General features: G+C 47.2%; 1 protein-coding gene across 4 annotated transcripts; it reads right to left on the reverse strand.

Moving 5' to 3' along the window:
• Positions 1 to 2,102: 2,102 nt before the first annotated feature.
• Positions 2,103 to 14,666, reverse strand: Slc25a28 (solute carrier family 25 member 28). Of its 4 annotated transcripts, none has more exons than XM_031390387.1 (5): positions 14,040 to 14,141; positions 10,277 to 10,374; positions 5,183 to 5,411; positions 4,091 to 4,147; positions 2,103 to 2,941 (listed from the first exon to the last, which is right to left on the reverse strand). In XM_031390387.1, the coding sequence occupies exons 2-5, from the start codon at positions 10,337 to 10,339 to the stop codon at positions 2,424 to 2,426; spliced, it is 867 nt and encodes a 288-aa protein (XP_031246247.1). In that variant the 5' UTR covers positions 10,340 to 10,374; positions 14,040 to 14,141; the 3' UTR covers positions 2,103 to 2,423. The 4 variants fall into 4 exon arrangements, with proteins under 4 accessions (XP_031246247.1, XP_031246248.1, XP_031246246.1 ...); XM_031390388.1 differs by lacking the exon at positions 14,040 to 14,141 and adding an exon at positions 13,573 to 13,956; XM_031390386.1 differs by lacking the exon at positions 10,277 to 10,374 and having other exon boundaries at positions 14,040 to 14,666.
• Between the last annotated feature and the right edge of the window lie 4,509 nt (positions 14,667 to 19,175).

Below are 19,175 nucleotides of genomic sequence, written 5' to 3' on the forward strand. Positions count from 1 at the left end.
CAGATACCCACAGGCCTCTTGGGTGTAGGGAGCTCAATAGAAATGGCCCAGGTATCCGGGAACTGGCCCCTATACCTTGGGCCTATTACGATTTTCTGGCTGTCTCTGGTAGTCATGAGACCCACTAGAACCTATGGCCTCACCCAAAATACCAAATGAAACATCTTCTAGTAGTCAGATCATAACTGGAAGTTGGAAGGTCACTTGTGTAATTCCTATACAACTTTATAATTTGTGAACAGCATTAGAGCCGATTAGAGGGAATATAGGAGTCACTGTTTCTTCAGACATTACCTTTCATCCCCTTGAAAACTGAGCCTTCTTATCACTGTACCCAATGCCTGTCAGATACTGTGCCAACTGCATGTCCACAGAGCAGACTGCAGTGCCAAGTACAGAGATCTGCTCCTTTGTGTTTGTGGATCAGTCCATGCTCGGTAGCCACTTGCCCACGTTTTCCTTGTAAACCCTGTGGCATGACTTCTGCAGCAATGGCCTTGCAGCATTAGTATCCACAGGCAACCTTAGCTCCACTGGCCACCAGTACAGCTTTCCTTTCCTTCCCTACACCAGAGAGGCAGCAGCCTACTTAAGCAGAGAACGGGGCCCCTGCCGTTTTCCTGACAGTTGTTTTCAAGTGCACTCAGACACAATTCTCCACACATGCCTGAGGAGCTGTCAGGTACAAGGATGACAGGGTTTATTCCGCAACTAAATCTGCTTGCTCCTGCAACCCTGACATGGCTCCAGCCTTGTCAGTCCCCTGCACAGACCACCGTGCAGCTGTCTAACAGCTTTCCCCATGGCCTGCTTGCCTGCCCGGTCTTGCTCTCTTTAATCCTTCTCCAGGAGCCCAAGTGATCTGTTTAAATGGCGAATATGATCACGCCTGTCTCACTTTAACTTTGTAATGCTTTGCTTCGCCTTAGGATAAACTCCGAAGCTCTGAGCACTCTCTAAGCCTCAGCCCTCGCTCCACTTCCCAGCTGCAACCTCACCCAGTCTCATTCTTGCCAAAAACTACTTACTCTCCCACCTCCGAGCTTTCAACCAACTCCCCTCCCTCCCTCCCATTTAGCCGATCTGTCCTGAACCACCTAGATGTCATTTCTTCCAAGTCTATTTCCAGTCCTCCCAGGCTAGACTAGGATTCTTACATTCTCTAGGAGTATTCTAGGTTTAAACTACTCTCTTGTCATTTGTCTTCTAGTCTGTTTATACATCCTTCCCCAGACAAGTCGCTCCTTGAAGGCTAAGGCTCTCATCTCTACCCCAGTCATGGATGCCTGAGAAATATTCAATCACTACTGAGTGGTGAATGAATGTGGACTTCTTGCTAAGCTGACCCACTCACCTTGGAGATCTCCAGACAGCATCCACATGGACAGTAGGTGGGGAGTGTTTTCAGTCAGAGCCACTCCTATTCAGCTCACTTCCTCTCTTTGGTTAGATTCCCTCACAAGATAAACATCTGGGTCAGAGCCTCTGTTCCAAGCCTACTGTGAGGCCTGGGGTATGCCACAGCCTCCCTGAGCTGCTGTCAGTCAAAGCCTACTTCATTACTTTGTCAGAACTAAATGAGATCACGTATGTTCAAGTACCCTGTAAAGCCTTCAGGTAGGCTGATGATGACTCAGTGGTAAAACACATGCCCGACACTCAGGAGGCCCTGGGCTTGCTCTCTCCAGTATCTCAAAATAAACACTAAACAGATTACAAGTCAAACCAAGTCTTGTCACACAATCTTCCTCAGGACATACAGCCTCAGTGAACAATCAAACTCAGTAACTGTATTAGAAGACTGAGTGCCACAGGTAAACATCCTGCTCAGGCAGAACCGAGAACCAGATCATCAGCCCGGGGCCTGACTAAGGAAAAGGCGCCAATGGGAGGAGGTGCATCTGCTGAGGGAGGGGCAGGTAAGGGCCAGGTGCTCCTGCTCCTGGCATCAGGAAGATCCTGGAAGCAGACTACTTGGACAGGGGACAGGGCCTAACCCTAAGTCACCTTAAGACAGTAGAAGCCAGACTACAGACACACTTGAACACTCAGGTCAGCTAGAGTGCTGCATGTTCCTTTAAGCCAGACAAACCCAACACAGCATTTAAAGACTTTTTTCTTTTTAATTAGGAACCAGGGGATGCGCTGCTTATCCTCTGCCACGGTCTGGAGCATCGACAGGCCCAGGATGGAGACGGTGTCAGAGGTACTGTGGTGGGCTTTGCTGAACTTGCAGAAAGCCCAGGAGGAAACAACAGTGGCAACAGACGTTGGCAAGAACTAGTGTTAGCCAACTACAGCCTGGAGCAAGCTCTCTCCCTCCTTCCAACTCCTCTTGAGGCTGGAGTGTGCCAGCAGCCAGAGAATGTGCTGGAAGGGCAGGATGCAGCCGTGCGTCGGACCCTGGTCCAGTCAGCATCCCTTCATTTGCCTGCCCTCCATTCCTCTTGCCGCTTAGTGATTAGGTATTTGAAGAATTCATACACAGACCATGCGATGGCTGTGGAGGGGATCTGGTAAATGACTCTGGCCTGCACCCCTCGGAAGTAAGCAGTCACCCCGCCTACTTGATAGACCGTCCTGAAGGCACTAGCCATGCCTGTGATGTGTCCAGTAATGTTTGAGTTCAAAGCCAGGGATTCCTGGGTGTTGAGCAGTGTTTTGCAAACGTCCAGTGGGGTTGTGGCGGCGGCAGCTACTGCTCCTGCACAGGCTCCACAGAGCACATGGGAGCTGGGGTTGTACCGTCTCTGGGGGTTAAAGTGCTCCTGCAGGAACTCATAGGTCATGAAGTGAATGGCTTGGAAGGGCACATTCATGGTCAGCTGGGTGGTGTAGCTGCGGTAAAAGGCCCCGGCCCCTTCATTTTGCCACACTGCCCGAACACAGTCTGTCACCCGGTGGTACGGCGAGTTGTACATCTGCATCCGCTGCTTAACGACTGAGTGACACCAGGAGGAAGAAGGGGAAAATGGGGGCAGCCACCAGCCGTGATAGAGCATTCCAATTCAGGATTTCAAGTCAACAGATCAGCCGGTGACAGAGCATCCCAATTCAGGGTTTCAAGTCAGCAGATCAGCCAGTGTGATGGGAAGAAAACAAAGGATGGTGAGTTTCCTAAGAGTTTGTACTTCTCTTATTGTAGGGAGAAGAGGGGGGAGGGTTAATAAGAAACATTTTAAAATGAGCCCATTCCTAATAGGATTTCTATAACACCAAACAGCTAACACCCAGCATATCTACAGCTTAGTAACCCCAGAGGGTCTCAGTGAAATGAAGACCTCTTATTATTATTTTAACCTTTCTCAAGCACAGACGGCTCAGTGGCAGTGCACACAGTAGTGAACAGCATCCTACCATTCCGTCCCTTTGGAATGATGGAAACACTGAACTCAAAACTTAGAAGAGAGGCAAAAGAAAGCACTGCCATGAAAAACTATAATTCTTATGCGAAAAGTGCTGGCTTCAGTTTCTAAACACTTCCGATTCCATTAGACACACAACACGGCTTGAGTTCTGTGCACCTCCAGCTAACTTTAGCTCTTTACACCCCAGAGTCTTACCAGACCTACTAAGCTGAAGGAACATGGCCCCTCACAGTTGGCTGATCACCTCAGTTCTCACCAAACATTTTGGGAGAATTTCCCTAAAAAGCTACTGCCCTAGTAGCATGAAAGGGTTAAACTATACCATTTAGTCTTTCACTTTTGTCTACATTCCAGTAAGTGCAATACTTTATATTTTAAAATGTTAAAACCTACATTCAACCTACGTTCTCTGAAGAAATACAATAATTTGATACCAATCTGATATCAAATATCCTACAAAGCAGACTTCTAGGAAAGCCCAGGACTGAGCCAACAGAGCGGTCGCTTTATCCAAGAATGTACTGAAGATGACTCAAACCCCAAAGACTATGCTGCCCCAGCAATAGAGGCGAGTTCTATCAAGTACTGAACACGCGGAGGGTGTGCCATCTAGTGGTATAAATAAGAGGCTCGGCCACAAAACTTGTGCTCTGGTTTTCTTTGCATGGCACAAACAGAAGCAGGCATGCAGCTGCCCAGAAGGACGGCTAAAGAATCTTTACCTTCCGCTGGATTCATGGCTGCATCGTGAAGCAATGTTGCCACACATCCGGCTGCACCTGCGAAGGAGAAAACAACTGCCACATGTAAGGCCGACAGGGGGAGCGATCCACTGAGGCCCCAGGTGAAGGTGTCTGTCACAGGTGAGGGAAGGAATGTTAAGAGTCCGTCTAAGAGGTGGTTTCAGAATCCACTGCTCCAGCCTCCTGCTCCCAGAAGGAAGATATACCCTTAACTTAAATTCTAACTTAAATGCACTGTACATTCCATATCTGACAGGGAGGCCCCAAAGGAGCAAAGAAGATAGCCCAGATGTTTTCAGTAGGGGATTCTAGGAATAAATGTAGTTATGTCCTGGCAGGAAGCAGAGGCACATTTGGCAAGGTGTGGCGACACAATGGCCACCAGTGCAGGGAGAAAGGGAGGCAGGCAGCCAGAACCTCACAAGCTAATCTGCTTCTTATCCGACTGCCTGCAAGCGGCCCAACCTGTCTCCAAATCCTAGCATTGGCCCATCCAGACCTTCCCTTTCGGCCTAAACCACTATCCCCGACTCTCTACACTCAACAAGGCTCTTTGTCTTCAACCTTGTATTGCTATGTCGTCATTTCCAGCCAACCCCTAAAACACCTGGATTCTCCAAACAGTCCCTTGACCCCACCCCCATTCACTTGTCAAGGCTTTGTCCTGTCCTCTGGTCAGGTGGGAAAGGTGAGCTGGTGCTCCATCAGAGTGGCTGGGTCACCTCCAATCCTGCCCTGAAAGCAGGGTACCACCCAACTACCAAGAAATACATAGTGGGGGAGTTCAGTGTCTCCACATTACCAGGCATTAGAAGCTGATGCCAGGGAGATGAGAGGAAAGTCAAGCTGGCAGTAAGGGAGGACACTGTGACCTTTGCTGAGGTGCCCCAAAGGAGGAGTGAGGTTGAAGTAGCCCGCTGTCCGAGCACGTCAGGTTTGGAAAGTCCCTCCCCTATAGCCTGGCCTACCCCAGCCCAAAGCTGCAGCTCCAAACCATGGGAGGCTGGGAAGCACTGAGAGCCGCAAAGCCCAGAGAGTTGGGAAGTGGGACCAGCACGGAAGGCTCAATACCGTTGGCAATATGGCTATTGCCCCCTGGGTGGATTACATCACTCAATGTCTTTTTTAACTTTTCGTAGCAGGCAAAATAGAGGGCATGGGCAGGCCCCGCGCCTGTCGCTGTGACATTCAGCCCCCGCATGGGCCTCCATAGGCCCTCTGTCCTCATGATTCTCCAGAGAGCCTCTAACACGTTCCGATAGCGGGCGGCTGGGTCAGGCTGTAGACTCTGCATCCGGGTCTGAAATTATAGCAAAAAAGAGCAAAGTCAGCGATTGTAACTTCTCATCCACCCCATCCTTCCGGCCCTAGGCGCTGGGTAAGCCTGTGGGAGTAACACCGGGAGCCCAGCTTTTACAACTTCCCGAATCTATGAGTCATCTTTCCAAGACTTGGACCTTTTTTTCTTCTAGTCATCCACAGCCAAAAAGCAGAACACCATTACATCCCTTGAGAACATTGCCTCTTGGCAACACACTGCAACTCCAGAATGACCCACTGCCCCAGCAATAAATACCAAGTTTGAGATTCACAAAGTTGCTTTTTCACCTTAATAAACTAGCCTAAGGGCTGGCGAGGTGGCTCACCAGGTAAAAGCACCGACTGCTCTTCCGAAAGCCCTGAGTTCCGATCCCAGCAACCACATGGTGGCTCACAACCACCCGTAATAGGATCTGACACCCTCTTCTGGTGTGTCTGAAGACAGCTACAGTGTATTATGCTGAAGCGAGCGGGGCCAGAGTGAGCGGCCATCTGTACAGCTACAGTGTACTCATACACATTAAATAAATAAATAAATAAATAAATAAATAAATCTTTAAAAAAATAAAATAAAATAGCCTAAGCTTAGAGATCTGGGCTAGAGAGATCTGGCAGCCATTAAGAGCATGTACTAATTTTTTTTTTTTTTTAAGATTTACTTATTATGTATACAGTGTTCTGCCTGCATGTATGTCTGCAGGCCAGAAGAGGGCACCAACTTCATTAGATGGCTGTGAGTCACCACGTGTTTGTTGGGAACTGAACTCAGGACCTCTGAAAGAACAGTCGCACTGACTTAACTCTTAACTGCTGAGCCATCTCTCCAGCCTGCACGTACTACTCTTACTGAGGGCCTGAGTTCAATTCCCACATTGGGTGGCTCACAATCGCAGCTCCAAGGGATCCAACACTCTTTTCTGGGCTCTGTGGTTATTTGTACTCATACATTCATACATACATACCCACCTATACCTAGGCACATACATGTAATGAAAATAAAAGCTCAGCTGGCCTTCCTCATCACACACACAGACTAAGGAGAGGGCGGCCTACCTCTTGATCTCTCCAGACTGTGTGGCTTTGGCAGCTGGGCCTGCATGTTAGAGTCTTACTAGAAATTAATTCCCAATAGATGTTGCTCCTGGGAAAGAAGACTGACCCCAAACTGTGGAAGATGGGGACCAAACTAATCTTTAAAATTGAAGGACCATTCAGATTTCTCATCGAAATTGACTGGATCCTCAAAATGGCCTCAGCAAATAAAAAACAGTCTCTGTGAAACACCATCTTTGAAGGGTCAGTGAGTGGGATGAGAGTGTGTAGCAGACACTTGTAGACTAGCTGGAGTACGATGGGTGGTGCTGAATCCCAGCACTCGGGACAGGTGAGTTCATGAGTTCGAGGCCACCCTGGCTTACAGAGTGAGTATCAGAGCTATAAAGAGAAACTCTGTCTCAAAGGAAGGAAGAAAGGAAGGAAGGAAGGAAGGAAGGAAGGGAGGGAGGGAGGGAAGAAGGGAGGAAGGAAGGAAGGAAGGAAGGAAGGGAAGAAGGAAGGAAGGGAAGAAGGAAGGAAGGGAGGAAGGAAGGAAAGGGAAGGGAAGGAAAGGAAAGGGGGAAAGGGAGGGAGAAAAAGAAAGAAAATAATACCCACAAAGTTTTACTGAAATTTAGGCATCCAAGCCAGTGAGACATCTCAATGAGTAAAGACACTTGCCCCCAAGCCTGTCAACCTGAATTTGATCCTTAGAATCCACCTTGTATAAGTGGTCCTCTGACTTCCAAAGGTATGCTATAGAAATAAGCATGTGCACGCGCATGCACTCTCTTGCTCATACACACACACACACACACACACACACACACACACACTGTTTAAAAAAGAAAAGAGGGCTGGAGAAATGGCTCAGTGGTTACAAATGTATACTGCTCTTTCAGAGGACATAAATACAGTTCCCAGTACTCATATTGGGTGGCTATTAACTGTAACTCTAGCTCAGGGGAGCCAGTGCCTTCCTTCTTCTGGACTCCATATAGACATACTCTCTCCTCCACAAACACATATTATATTCAGTTCTAAAAGTAAAAATAAATCTTTAAAAGAAATTGGAAATCCATCTTGTTACACCTTCTTTGAAGTATGTCTTTCCACAGAAATCTTTGTCTACTGACATACTTCAAAGCTAAGGTAGAAGGGAGCCTGAAAACAATATATTGATACCCAGGGGTCTCTAGGACCTGTCTGCTGCATAAATGAATGATCTACTTTCAGACGTGTCCTCACAGTTCAGAAAATAACAACTATAGACAACAGGAGCAACTGACGGCCAGTGACAATTTAAGGTCCAGCTTCATTCTAATCACTATTTACATTCAAAAGGCCGAGTCTGCCTGACTCAAGCTAGCCACCGAGATCCAAGAATCAGGCCTTTTCTCAAAAGCATGGAAGAGAAACTAACCAGATTAACAGGTCCTGGTTAGCCGCAAGCAATCCACATTCCTCTGGAGTTATTGTCTCCTGCCTGCTACTAACAAAAACACTGCATGCTTAAATTGTTCATTACTGGACTTTCAATCAGAAATATCACATATCACCTTATCACAATGGACATTCAGTTTCCCGTTCTCAAAACTATTCGAAGGGTGTGATTCAATCTGAGCCTGGTGGCTTAACAACCCATACTTCCATAAGTCTGTTTGGAATCAGAAACCGCAGTGCCCTGCTGCAGTCAAGGGCGTGTGGGGCAATTAGTGATGAAAGATTCTGGCCTCAGAACTCTTCATCCCCAAGAGGAAACTGGACTGTGTGGAAGTTACTCCTAACATTTCACAAACACATTCAAATCTAAGTCAATGACAGTGCAGTCCTATGTAGACAAAACAGGATGCAGGCATAAAATAGTTCAAATACAAGAATGAATATAAATGCCCATACTTTTGAGCCAATAAATATGTTTTTTTGCAGAATCATGAAATCTCTATGTACTGGCTAGTTTTGTGTGTCAACTTGACACAGGCTGGAGTTATCACAGAAGGGAGTTTCAGTTGGGGAAGTTCCTCCATGAGATCCAGCTGTGGGGCATTTTCTCAATTAGTGATCAAGGGGGTAGGGCCCCTTGTGGGTGGTGCCATCCCTGGGCTGGAGGTCTTGGGCTCTATAAGAGAGCAGGCTGAGCAAGCCAGGAGAAGCAAGCCAGTAAAGAACATCCCTCCATGGCCTCTGCATCAGCTCCTGCTTCCTGACCTGCTTGAGTTCCAGTCCTGACTTCCCTTGTGATAACAGCAATGTGGAAGTAAGCCAAATAAACCCTTTCCTCCCCAACTTGCTTCTTGGTCATGATGTTGTGCAGGAATAGAAACCCTGACTAAGACAAATTGGTACCAGGAGTCGGGTATTCCTGTGACAAGCTGACCATGTTTTGGGGAGGACTGTGGAAGGACTTTGGAACTTTGAGCTAGAAGAACCACTGGTTGTTACGAACTCTGTGGGATGTTCTGTAGGAGCTTGGAAGATCATGTTGAGAACAATGCAGAGATGGAGGCCTGGCTTGTGAAATTTCAGAGGGAAGATTAAAGACTCTTATCAGGGCCATGTTTTGGTTGTGAAGATTCTGTGGTTCTTGACTTCTTCGTCACTCAACTTCTCTCACTGTGAATATCATCATGCAGGGCTGGAAAGATGGCCCAGCAGTTTAATATCACTTGTTCATGCAGAGGGAATGGGTTTGATTCCCAACACCAACACAGCAAACTCACAACCATTCATAACTCCAGTTCCAGGGAATCTAATGCCCTTCTCATCTCCATGGACACCAAGCACTCACATGGTGCTCAGACATATATATGCAGGCAAAACACTAGTACAGATAAAATAAAATAATCTAAAAAGTGCTCACAGAAAAAGAAAATTGCCACGCTATATGGATAAAAAGAAACAAGGCATGTGAAAATTATAATTTATAAATTACTATAAATGTAAGGGTTTTGATCATTAAAACATGATTCTAAAATATATTTGTTCATGTCCATAAACATCACTTCACATGGGCAACTAATAATAAACCAGACATAATTCTAAAGCTAGCACATGTAAGTGTGTTTACTGTGAGGTTTTTCTGGTCTACAGTAGTTTGCATTGCACATTCAGATGTAACTCTAAAAGGTTATACATTCACAGGTGAGCTCCACTGTGATTCTTTAGCTTGTTTGGTTCCTGAAACCTGCTTTTGGGAAACTATAGAAAAGGTTGATGAGTCACAGGCTGAACCCAAATCAGGACTCTGCCACTTAAGTCTCTGTGACCTTTGACAAGTTACTTAACTGCTCTCTGAGCCTTTCTTCATCTATGAAATAAGGACTTCACACAGTGCTGGAAAGTAACAACGACTGGCATTTACTGATACTTAGTTATCATTATGAGGTGTGAGAAAACTGAAGTCAGAGATTTAACCTTTCACTGGTGGATGTACAGAGGTAACCTTTACATCTGACTTCAAGTCTCTCTGCTCTTTCCCTCTGCAAAGGAAAAGGCCTCGCCTTTCTTCTTCACTATTGCAGAGCCCAAAGTGGTCCCCTGCACAGGGAGGCAGCCAGAGGCTCTGAGGCCTAGAAAAGGAAATTGCAATTTATCTGGATTCCCAAACCTCCCTATTATGATCATGGAAATAGCTGGCTTGATAACTGGCCTAGCAAGGCTATGTTGACCTCCCATGGTCTTTCCCAAGGATATTTTAAGTCAACTTGACCCTGATAAGTGACTAGGGATACATAGGCCAGCATGCCAAGAGGCAACGTCAGCATTTGGTTGCAAACACTGTGGTGTCCTTTTTGGCTCCAACACTGATACCTGTTTCCAGTCCAGTCTGGTTGGGCTGCTTCTCCTCTCCACCATCCACGGGGAAAGCAGCATAGCTGCGAGGGGGGAAATGAGCTGGGAAGCCTGGTCTAAGAGAAGGGGGTCTGAGTTACATTCATGTCTGCACAAAAACGGCAGATGTTAGGACACTAACTCACACCAGCCTGTCTGAGTATCAATGTTAGAACACTAACTCACACCAGCCTGTCTGCTTACTGATGTTAGGCACTAACTCACACCAGCCTGTCTGCTTACTGATGTTAGGACACTAGCTCACACCAGCCTGTCTGCGTATCGATGTTAGAACACTAGCTCATACCAGCCTGTCTGCTCACCCTTTTAATTCCCAGCAATAACAGCAAGGAGAAATGACTCTTCTGGGATAAACATTTGCATTTTTGAAGACTCTTAGGCATTTGTCCTTTAAATCAAACAACCAGCTCTTTAGAGTAGGGTTTAGAGGCTAAACTGCAAAACTATACAGTCAATTTCTTTAAAAACACAAATCCCAAAGCATCTGTAGGTGACTAGGAACTATCACTCCAAATAGTTCACCTTGGAAGACTAGATACAACTTACTCCAGTAATCCTTATGTAACACACCTTGGAACTCCTTGTGTTCTCTCAACTTACAGGCCTTGAAAGTATGTCAGGGATTTTATTTGCCAGCCCTTCCTCATGTTAAGAGAACAGGCACTATGGCCCATTCTGGTGTGCCATATTAGATTCTGAGTGGTCTCTGTTGCTGCGTAATCTTTTGATTGATTCTTTTTGCCCTCACCAAGATATTCTAGAGGCATTTCTTCTCCCCCTCCTCCTCCTCCTTCTGCTGCTGCTTCATCCTCCCCTTCTTCTTCCTCCTCCTTCTCTTCCTCTACCACCTCCCCCTTCTTTTTGTGATTGAGTTTCTCTGAGTAATCCTGGATATCCTAGAACTGTGTAGACCAGGTTAGCCCCAAACTCACAGAGCTCTGCCTACCTGTCCTTCTAAATACTGGGATTAAAAAGCATGAGGCGGGGCTGAAGAGATGGCTCAGCAGTTAAGAGCACTGACTGCTCTTCTGAAGGTCCTGAGTTCAAATCCCAGCAACCACATGGTAGCTCACAACCATCTATAATGAGATCAGATGCCCTCTTCTGGTGCGTCTGAAGACAGCTACAGTGTATTTATATATAATAAGTAAATAAATCTTAAAAAAATAAAAAAGCATGAGGCACCAACACCTAGCTCTAGAGGCATATCTAACAAGGGATTTCATAAAATTATTTAAAGCCAAAACAGCATTATAAAGTAAGGAGAAGCCTCTTTCTACTTTGTAACAATACAAGTATCAAACACCAAAACACCACACAGGTAGAGGTGACACTTTGTTTCTTTCCTATCTGTGTTTCTTTCCTATATGATATCTTTCATATCCCAGGTATGTGTTTGTTTGGATTATGTACAAATCTGTGAAAGTGTGTGGAGGCAGAGACTGATCTTGGGCATCTTCCTCAATCACTTCCCACCTTGTTTATTTGTTGAAACAGGGTCTTACTACATAGACCAAATTCTGGCCTGGAACTTGATCTGCCTGTCTCTGCCTCCTGAGTGTTGGAATTAAAGGCACTCAGTGTGAGACAGGTTATCTTATAACCTGGAACTCTTGGATTTGGCTACACTGGCTAGCTGGTGAGCTCGAAGGATCTGACTGTCTCTACTTCTCCAACACTGGGATTACATACAAGGACCATCACACCTGGACTTTCATGTGACCGATAACAAACGATTAATGACGGAGCCACCTTCCCAATCCCAGTACTAACATTTTTAAATTGGAGATTATAACACTGCATTAAATAATTCTATTGCTTTCTCTAATCTGTCTTCCACGTGATACTTATCCTGAAACACAGCACTCCAGACCCTCTGCTGTATTCGGAGCTGAGAGAGATTATTACTCTGAAGCTAAATTGTCTTAACTTTTGGATATGTAGCATTCATTAACTCAAGATATCCAACCTGCCTGGCAGTGGTGGTTCACACCTTTAATCCCAGCACTTTGGAGGCAGAGGCAGGAGGATTTCTGAGTTCAAGGCCTGCCTGGTCTACAGAGTGAGTTCCAGGACAGCCAGGGCTACACAGAGAAACCCTGTCTCGAAAAACAAACAAACAAACAAAAAAGACATTCAACCTACAGTCTATTGAATAAATGTTTGAATCACTGTTATTTCTATATGTTCACTTTACAGTTCATTAGTGATTTCTCTCATACAGGCTTTATTATTTCTTTTAAGGGAAGTCAGAGAAAGTTATCTGAGAAACTCGGCTACCCAAGGAACACCTCCAGCCTTAACTCCAGTTCACGGTCTAACTCTCTCCATTGACAAGGACATTAAAAATGTTCATGTTCACCTCAGTCAGGTACACCTAACCTGCTACGAGTTCGCCTGGAATGTGCTGAAAAAACTGGCCAGCTCGATGCCATTCACAAAGTTCATGAGCACTTTCTCATTTCCTCTCCACAACCCAAACTCATTCACAAAGTCTCAGGAGCACTTCCCCTATCTCCTTATTCACTCTTCTAATGAAAATGCAAAACAGTACTGACACCAGGGGCAAGCATGGCTGAAGTGGATGCTATCCTAATCTGAGAAAACATCCATCAAAGAGCTGACAGGAGAGTGCCTACACTAGTGGTGCAAAGAAAGCAAGGATCGTTTGTTCTGCTATTTCAAGAACCCCCTTGAAGTTACTTCCCCTTCAGTTTAGTCTTCACCTTCAGTAGTTGGCATCTCTACTAAAGCCATACTCTAATAAGTATGGGAACTGCAAGGGAAAACAGTGTTTCCATTTCCCCCCAGGCTTCTTCCCAGGGACCTGACCTGCATGTGTATTAACTGTCCTGCTTGGTTGTGGATGCAGTTGGCTTTACGTCCAACCCTGAGCATACCCTGATAATCTCATCCTATTTCTCCACATCTGCTTTTTAATATCATCACACTTCCCTCCAGCTATTTCCCTTTTTGTCAAATTCAGGGGCCCAAAGACAGAGAATATCAGTTTCACCTCTGTTGTGTACAGGCTGATTAGCTCCCTCATCATAGAATCTTAATCCCATCTCAATTTTTACATTCAGGAAATAGATGGGCTATCAATCTTGCCTCACAGAGAAACCGAAACCGTTTTTTCTTAACATGCCTCCCCCCCCCCCCCCCCCCCCGCCCCATCCATTCTAGTCTGTAACTCTCACTTTTGACTGCACAATGATTTTTCAACCACTCACGAGTTAAGATTTAATACGTACTTTTATCTAGCTGAGGGGTCCCAGATTCCGGTTCCTGCCCGGTCACTTTTATGGGAAGCAGCAGCAAGGAGCTGGTAAAAGCACCGACCCGAAGCACATCACAAGGCAAGCTAACACATCGAGTTCACCGCCTGATTTCATGCCAGCTGGCTTGTTATAGACTTACCTGTGCTTCGGGATTCCCCCCATCCCATCCCATTCCTGCTTAGTCCCAGTCGGAATCATGTCTTTGGCTGACAAGATTTTTGCTTCGTCTCACTGACCGTTAGAAATAAGTCCCGGTTCCTGACCGAGCTCATCTCCCAGCCAGGACTCTGCTTGCACGGAGTATTGGCTTAAACCGTGTGTAGAGGTAGGAGCCAGGAAGGAACCCATCAGCTCTGGCTCTCGGTCGGGATTCTGGCTCTAAACAAGGCTCAGGGTCGGGTCAGCCCCAGGTCCAGTTCGCAGCCTGGTCCAGGTCTCACCTTGACGCAGTCGATCGGGTACATCACGCAGTGCTCCAGGATCCCTGCCACGGCGCCCGCCACCATGTGCGTGGTGACAGTGGCTCCCGCCGGCAGCGCTTCGTATTCCGGGCCGGACTCCGGATCCAGCCGTACAGGGGGCTGATAGGCCCCCGCCTCCCCGCCGCCGGCCCCCCGGCCCACGCCCCGCTGCAGCCACCCGTCCAGCAGCGCCGACTCCCCGGGGCTCCGCCCGGGCCCAGCAGCTGGTCCTCCCGCCACGCCGCCTGCACTCCGCCCCTCCAACTCCATCCACTTCGGCCAGCCGCGGCGCCCACACGCGCCGCCGCTGCCGCCACTACTGCCGCCGCCCCCCGGCCCCGTTGCGTCCGCCTCAGGCGCGGCCCAGAGAGCCCGGGGCCTCCGGCTCCCGCTTGGCCCCGAGGACACGCCCCCCAGACGGCCATTGGTGTAGACTCTAGCGTGTCCCCGCCCCCTTTTTACGGAGCAAAAAAATGTATCTGTGCTATTCGCCAGATAGCTTGTCATTAGTCCCGTAGGTCCCACCCCTTCCCCTTTGATCTTGGAAGCGTCTTGTTTATTGGCTCTTGATTGGCGGACTTGGCCGATCGGCCCGCCCCTGGCGTTTCGGGGGCGGGAGGAACGTAAAGCTGAACTTTGATAGGCTCAACCGCTCTGGCTTCTTTGGCGGTGGCCATTGGCCCTGACCGCTTCGTTCTTCCATTGGATGGGGAGAGAAGCGCCTGGAGGACAGGGACCGGCTCCGGGCTGTAGCCCGGCGCCGCGGGGCGGCGTGCGTGGCGGCCCGGACTGCCGGGGAGAGGGGGCGGTGCCAGACCTTCAAGGTCAAACCGCTGTCGGTTGCCGTTAGGACTCGTGCTCTGGCGTGCACCGAGTGTCGAGTAGCACGGTGCGACTGTTCCCGCGGGATCTCAGGCGGGGGCGGAGTCGGCCGGGACCCTGCGTCCCCTGGCACTGCCCAACCCGCCGCTAGGGGAGATCGGCGGTGAGCCTCCGGTGGCTCTGGAGATGCGTGCCCTCCGAATGGATCCGCTAGCCTTGGGCCTCCCACCCGAAGCCGCCTCGTGAACCCTCCAGTTGGGTGGACCGATGAGCTCGCATTGGGTGGGCCCTGCTTTGGCAAAGGAGAAGGCGAAGTGGGATGGTTCGGTGGCGACGACGACAGGTGTCAGGGTCTTGGAGTAGCATCCCAGTCGCAGCGGAGCCACTGCTGATGCCTCGAAGTGGAGCTTGTTCCGACTCAGAAGCCTGAGCGTCATATCCCGAGCTCGCTCGCTCGCTAGCTGTGAAACTCCACCGGCTCTGATGACTGCCCGCTTTCTCTCTCTCTCCCCCCGAGACCAGTGAGCCGCTGCTTCTTGAGAACCGCTCCCTGGTTGTAAAACGGTGCCGGTGATGTCTCGTCCTCAGGGTCACCACCTTGAGCAGAAGCAGGCACGGAAGCGACGCGAGAGCCTCAGTCTTTGCAGAGGAGCCGCGAGCCCCCTTTCCGCTCGCTCGTTCTACAGGCTTCCTCAGGCTCCCTTCTCAGCGGCGTGTTTGCACACGCTTCCCCAGTTTCTAGCTCTGCCTTTACAACCTATTTTAATGAGGTCGTGACGCCAGTTGTAAACTTTTCCATCTTTTCATAGCGTTTCCTTCGAGCGGTGGGAGGCTTTCCCATTTCCTCTCTAAAGTTTAGCCCTTCAGCAGGTCTCTCTTAACTCATCTTAGGCAGTGGTCACTAACGTTTGTGTCGTGCTGTCTTGGAAAATGAAGCTCTAAGTTCCCAACCCGTCCCCAAGCACACATTAAACTGCATTTCATTTCGGGTTTCAGCGCGGAGGAGATTCCATTAACCTCAGGTTAAGAACTCTTCCCCACATCATATACAGTCTTCCTGTTACCCTGCACTTTTCTCTGAGAGCTGAATAGATCTCACAAAAGGAGCCCCTCGGTCCTGTTAAAATACCAATTTTCTTTCCTGTCAAATTGTTCCAATAATGATTAGTACCTGCTATATCCTGCCTCTTATCATATTTACTTATTTTATGGTCATAAAATGACCATCCCAATTCAAAGACTTATCGTGGTGAGAGGTAACACTTGTCCTACATTGACCCACACCAGGAAAGACTTCCGATACCAGCTTTTAGATTTCTAAGTCTCTTTCACTTTGCTAGCCACTGAAGTGGCGCATTCCTAGAGATTTAATGTCTCTTACCAGTCTTTAATACATTGCAGAATTTCTGTTTTGCCTTGCCTACGTGCTTGGTTTTGTGACTCTGGAGAGCTAGGGAATGTCCAGCCACTAACTGCAGTGTGGCAGAGTGGTTCTGTCTACCTGGAAACGGCCAAGAAAGGCCTTTCTGAGGAGATGGCTCAGAGAGTGGCAAGCAAGGGTCAGTGGTGAAAGATGGGGAGAAGAGCATTCTAAGAAGAAGAAACAGGTACAACCACCCTAACTACCCTCAGGCGAGAACAAGTTTCAGAAGAGCAAGGCTTGTTTATTACTTAGGATTAATGTATTTGTTACGACAGCTGACTTTTATATGGACACGTGCACTTCCTCAGAATGCATTTCTTCTCTCCCCTTTTAAAAAATCAAAAGGTTTGTTCTTGAGGGTCCAAAACTTAACATTATCCTCCCATGCCCCTAAGCTGGCATTGCACCCTGCGTGAAGTATGGGTGTAGAATAAAATGAGACTGACTTCTGAATCCAAACATGACAATAAGCCTGATTTCTTTCCTGACCCAGAGAAGACTGTGAGAACGTGTGAGCTCAGAGGGTAATCAAAAGGAGAGGGCTTTTCTGAGTCTGGAAACTGTAGCGAAGGAAGACTTCTGAAGGATACGTGGAAAGAGTTCCAAGAGAATCTGTCTCGTGTTCTCTGTGTGGAATCTTTCCTAAAACGTCATGAAGGAGCTGAAGAGATGGCTCAGTGGTAGTGAGGCTCACCTTTACAGCACTCCAGATTGCAGAGGCAGGTGGATCTCAGAGTTCAAGGCCAGCCTAGTCTACAGAGTGAGTTCCAGGACATCCAGGGCTACCTCAGAAACCCTGTCTCGAAAAGCTAAAAAACAAACAAACTAACATAAAACTTGTTGCAGAGGACTGGCTTTGCTCCCTGGCACCCATGTGGTGGCTCTTACTTTCCATGACCCCAGTTCCAGGGGATCCAACATCCTCTTCTGATCCCTGCACCACAAGTATGCAGGTGGTACGCATACACACACTGAAAACGAGTAAGTCTAAAGAAAAACGAAAACCTTTTTCCTGGGAAAGCCATTGAAGCAAGGCAGTACTTTCCTTTTCTTGTTTCTCAAACAGTCCTACCTTTATGAGAGAAAAGACTGACTCACACACTCTTCCCCTTGCTGATTCATTCCTAAGGAATAAAATGACCACCCAGTTGTCAAGGGATCCTAATGTTGGCAAGTTTTCCCTCCTTTATGCACAATTGTAGACTTCATGTCTTTCTTTCCTAATATAAAAATATTTCCATTAAGAGCAAAATTTGTTCTTTGGCCCTATTAAATATTTCTTTCCTGCCCTTCTCTCCCGTGTGTGTGTGTGTGTGTGTGTGTGTGTGTGTGTGTGTGTGTGTGTTTATGTCCATGGAGCAGTGGATTTTTAATTTATGTGACCAAGTCCAACCCCTGCCTACTTTCAAAGGATATGTTACTCTTCCCTGAAATCAAAATGTGCAATAAAACACAGTGGTGATGCTTAATCTCATTCAGGTAGGAGCTATGTCTTACTTATTCTGGGATTAGGATGCTCATGATTTATACTTTTTATTTTTTCTTGACGAGAGTTAAGAATGTGCTGCAAAAGTAGTGCCCTGCTACTTTAAATAAACACATATTTTAAAAGCAGATTGATTCTTTGGGTGAATGGTCCTACTCAGTTCTTAGTTTTATATTTTGTGGTATTTCTATGACTTCTCAAAGTAACAACCATTATTGAGGGCGTGGAGAAATTGGAACTCTCGCCCATTTATGTTGAGAATGTGCAAGCCACTGTTTCCCAGTTTGGTGAGTCATCAAAAGTTTAAACTGGAATTGTCGAGGTGGCTCAGAGAGTAAAGGAGCTTGCTACTCAAGCCCGACGACCTGAATTTGACCCATGCTGATAGAAGACTGAGTCCTAAAGTTGTCCCCTGACCTCCACACACAGTAAAATTGAACTGCTGTGTGACTTAGCAATTTCACTCCTAGATCCAGATCCAGAATAGTAGGAGGTAAGTGTACACAGGCTAATAGTGGACCCTCCCTCAGCAGGCAAAAGGTTGACAAGTCGCAGACATCCATCAGTAGACAAACAGATCAATTCCACGTTTATACAATATATAAGCACAGTGACTACAGCTTGCCTATGCAAGGAGAACATGCTGATAGCTGCTGTATTGTGAGCAAGCCTTGAAAACCTGTTTCATGAAGGAAGACAGAAGCAGAAGCACATGGAATTGCACTTATGTGAAATATTCAGAGTAGGCAGCCAGATCTCAGACTCAAATGGAGGAAAGCTACTTGTTTCATTGGTTGTGTTTGATAGGGAGTTTTATTTCATAACTCTATTCAAGCTAAGCTATGACAGACACAGGAAACTTGGCATGGATGATGCATGCTCATTTTTGTTGAGCACAAAGCTCATCACTCTTTTTGCTCACTTAGTTTTACTATCCATATCGTGTTGACGAAAATGTTACAAATCTTGTAACTAAGTCCCTCCAAACAACTGCAGGTTTTCCTAAATCCTATTAGTCACACGAGTCCTTATTCTTGATGTTTATTTCTACAAAGAAGATAGACTTACTGTCTGCTTCTGCTTTTGTGGTAGTAGAGATTGAACCTGGAGTTGTGCGTTCAGTCAAGTGTTCTCCCTCTAAGCTCCAGCGTGAGCCCCTTCTCTCCTTCACTTTTTATTTTGATTCAAGACTTCCTAAGTTTCCCAGGCTGGCCTCAAACCCATTCTATAGTCAAGGCAGGCTTTGAATTTGTAATCCTCCTGCTGCTGTCCCCAGGGAAGGGCTGTGAGACCTGACCTGACTAGTCCAGTTTATCCCACAGTAATAACACAACATACTTCCTCTCTCACTCAAATTTGTAACAAACTGACAGAACTGAGCTAG

This window comes from Mastomys coucha, unplaced genomic scaffold, assembly GCF_008632895.1.
Source record: "Mastomys coucha isolate ucsf_1 unplaced genomic scaffold, UCSF_Mcou_1 pScaffold21, whole genome shotgun sequence".
NCBI lineage: Eukaryota > Metazoa > Chordata > Mammalia > Rodentia > Muridae > Mastomys > Mastomys coucha.

Bases quoted from the DNA above. Each gene is read 5' to 3' on its own strand.
- Slc25a28 (XM_031390386.1), bottom strand. From the start codon at position 14,567: ATGACAAGCTATCTGGCGAATAGCACAGATACATTTTTTTGCTCCGTA. The intron at 5,412-14,039 runs GTGAGACCTGGA...CTATAATTTCAG, and splicing joins ACCCGATCGACTGCGTCAAG to ACCCGGATGCAGAGTCTACA. The intron at 4,148-5,182 runs GTATTGAGCCTT...TCTCCTTCGCAG, and splicing joins CAATAGCCATATTGCCAACG to GTGCAGCCGGATGTGTGGCA.